Below are 3,264 nucleotides of genomic sequence, written 5' to 3' on the forward strand. Positions count from 1 at the left end.
TATTACTACTACTAGTCTCTGACCTGCCAGTTTCTTTTTAAAGCGTCGATCTCCTCATTCAGCTTCTTGATTCTTTGTCACGGGAGTCAGTAGTCCCTCCTCTAGCTGGGCCTGCAGGGCCTGGGTGATCTACAGAGGACAGACGACAGGGTCAGACGACAGGGGTCAGAAAGTTTATTCATCCAGTAATACAGCTTATTTACAGTTTTCAGTTATCTACTGTGGTATTTTATCTCACCCTAGCAGTTTGCGGTTCAGCTCCTGTTTTCCTGCTCCAGTCGGCGGATCCTCCTTTCAAACGCTTCTACCTCCTCCTCCTCCACCTCCCTCCCCCTTCTTTCTCCTGCCGCAGACCGAATCCCTGACCGGCTGACGGAGCGCTGTCGGCCGAAGCAGGCTGTCGGTGGTGTAGGTTGAAGCCGCGAAAGGGGGAGGTGCTGACCTGTGAAACCAGTGTGAAGACCTGGAGGGCTGAATCTCCTGCAGGAGAAATATTCCGTCAAGGACTGGGTTTATACTGGAAACATCTGTACCTGGTTTACGACCAGTACGTGATGGACGGTCCTCAACGGTTCTTTGAGGACGTCGTTCGTCGACGTCGAAGTTGAGGTGTCGGTGGCGAAGACACGTCGGGATGTAGGGGGCCTCTGCGGACGGATGTTGTCCCAGTCTGATCCCGCTGAAGAACGGGTGGCTCTTGAGATCAGAGATTCCATCAGCCCAGTCGTCGCTCCCTCGAGCACAGCAGGGCGCTGGATCAGATCTTTGGCATCCTCGGAGACGTCGGACACATGGGTAACGGGAAACTGGAACCGGCTCCTGAAGACAACCACACAAGGAAGGACAACCCTATGTCTGTCAGACTTTTATCATGTAGGTTTAAAGAGGAACTCAATCATACAAGACAATCAAATTCAGGATTTTAGATTTGATGGGTGCAATGTAAACCTTAAGCACTATTGTGGCTTACTCTCGTTGCTTTTGAGGAGAAGACCCTGGCGCGTCTGGCGTAAAAACTTTGAGAGGAAAGTAGTGTAAAGAGGCCAGGACAGGGACAGACCAGAAATGGAGAGGCAGGAACAGGTGGTGGTTGGTCACTGAGACTTGAGGTTCAGATTTAGAAAAGAGAAAGTAGGGCGAGAGTCTGGAGAACCAGGAAGACCTGCAAAACCATCATGAGGACCTGAGACAGATTTGTTCCCTCTCACAGAACCAGTTCTGGATCTACTAAAGTCTTGGTTCTGACTCGGCTGGTTCATGATCTTGCCATAGGTTTCACCAGGGACCTCAGCGTAGAACGCTTTTCTCCGTACAGCATCTCGTACATGCAGACCCCAGAGACCACCAGTCACACTCCGGTCCGTACGCGGCCGCATCCATCCCCTCCATGGCCTTTGCAGATCTCTGGGGAGATGTAGTCGGAGTGCCACTGCCACGGAGGACTGCACCCCCCCCTTGCCACCCAGGGACCACCACACATTATAGACTGCTGTCAGTGGAGAGCTCTGACTGATCAACCAAACTCCACTGGAGAAAAGCGTTTTAAAAGTGGTTTGCTCGTTGTCTCACAGAAAGACAGACAAAGTCTTAATTCATCATCGATGGATATTTTGGATCTGTTTCTATATTATGATTAGTAAAATCTGTTTATTTTGGGCTGATACCGTGCAGTGAGACGGCATTAAAGGTATTAATTTACACGCAGTAAATTTAACAATTGAACAGAGTGTTTGTTTTACCGTGCCGTCCTCCATCATACGGAGACAGGGATCCAAAAGTCAGCGAGCGGGATGTGACCATTGACGTCCAGCAGGACGTGTCTGGTTTAATGTCTCTGTGAGACAAAAAACACATTTAAATTCTTAAGTAATAAACTAAACATTAAAGATATTAACATTAAAATAAAAACACTGAGAAGGAGGTCAATAGTCTGACTGGTTGCCATGGTTTAACAGAGAGAGAACTCAGTTTCTGTACAGTAAGGACTTGAGGCTCAACAGGATCATAACTACATTCTCAGAGACACAGCTGGTGAGGAAGAGCCACTTCCTCCAACACACACACCACACACAACACACACACACACACACGGTAACCAGCTGCTGCAGTATAACCAGTGATATAACAGTATACAACCGGTATATAACAATATATAACGTTATAAAGTATATAAGAAATATATAACCAGTTATATAACCAGTAGCCTAGTGGATGTATGCTGCTGGTGGATGGAGTGGATTGGCGAGCACCATCTCAGCGACGAAACTTGACCATTTCTTCAGGAAGACATCCTCAAACTTACTGACGCAGAGTCAGCAGGTCCACACGTAGTAATCCATCACGGTACTTAGCAGTAATACACATGTAATACACATATTAACACTCACACTCATCCAATTCAATTCAATTCAATTCAATTCAATTTTATTTGTATTAGCACCAATTCATAACAGAAGTTATCTCAGGACACTTTCAAATAGAGCAGGTCTAGACCGAATCCTTTTAACATTACAGAGACCCAACGTACCACCATGAGCAAGACCTTGGAACAGGGGCAACGAAAAAACTGCCTTTTAACAGGCAGAAACGTATAGGACAGACCTTCGGCTCTTAGGTGGGTGGTATTCTGTCTTGACCAGTTGCGGGGGGAGAGAGGAGAGAGAGAGAGAGAGACGAGAGAGAGAGACGAGAGAGACGAGAGAGACGAGAGAGAAGAGGAGAGAGAGAGACTTAGAAGAGAATGAGAAAGACTTTAGAGAGAGAGGGGAGAGAGAGAAAACAGGCAGATGTACAAGCGACAACAGTAGCAACAACTACATAATTAACGATCGATGACATCAATGAATACAGGACGATGACGATGACAGCCAGCAACGATTGGGGCGCAGCGAGCAGCGACAACAGTAACAACAGAAACTGACAATAAAATACTTATAACTAACTAATAATAATAATAACAAATTAATCATCAGTGATTTTAGCCATTGGTATTCAAGCACGACCATGGCAGGAGAACTCATAAATCCTGACCTGAAAATCCTTCAAATAAATTAATCTATGTTAAAAAGTCACACAACTGTTTGGGCGACTATTTTTTCTAGAAATCTATAGAGAGAAGGGAGTTACGAAAAATGTCTATAGTTGGCTAAACCCCTGGCTCGAGAGTGGGCTTTTTAAGAAGGGTTTAAATTAACAGCCACTTAAAAAGGACTGTGGTACAGTCGTGAATTCCACGCTCTCCGAATTATAATATTAATGAAAGAT

At 45.7% G+C, this 3,264-nt stretch overlaps 1 protein-coding gene across 1 annotated transcript in view; it reads left to right on the plus strand.

Moving 5' to 3' along the window:
• Positions 1 to 2,854: 2,854 nt before the first annotated feature.
• The window catches only part of LOC118328768 (serine/threonine-protein kinase MRCK beta-like), an 8,033-nt gene continuing 7,623 nt past the window's right edge, over positions 2,855 to 3,264 (plus strand). Inside the window, exon 1 of the mRNA XM_035662667.1 lies at positions 2,855 to 2,903. Coding sequence (XP_035518560.1) covers positions 2,855 to 2,903 — 49 coding nt within the window. The remainder of the gene's footprint in view (positions 2,904 to 3,264) is intronic.

Source organism: Morone saxatilis, unplaced genomic scaffold (genome assembly GCF_004916995.1).
Source record: "Morone saxatilis isolate NCDOM2014 unplaced genomic scaffold, NCSU_SB_2.0 Contig18, whole genome shotgun sequence".
NCBI lineage: Eukaryota > Metazoa > Chordata > Actinopteri > Moronidae > Morone > Morone saxatilis.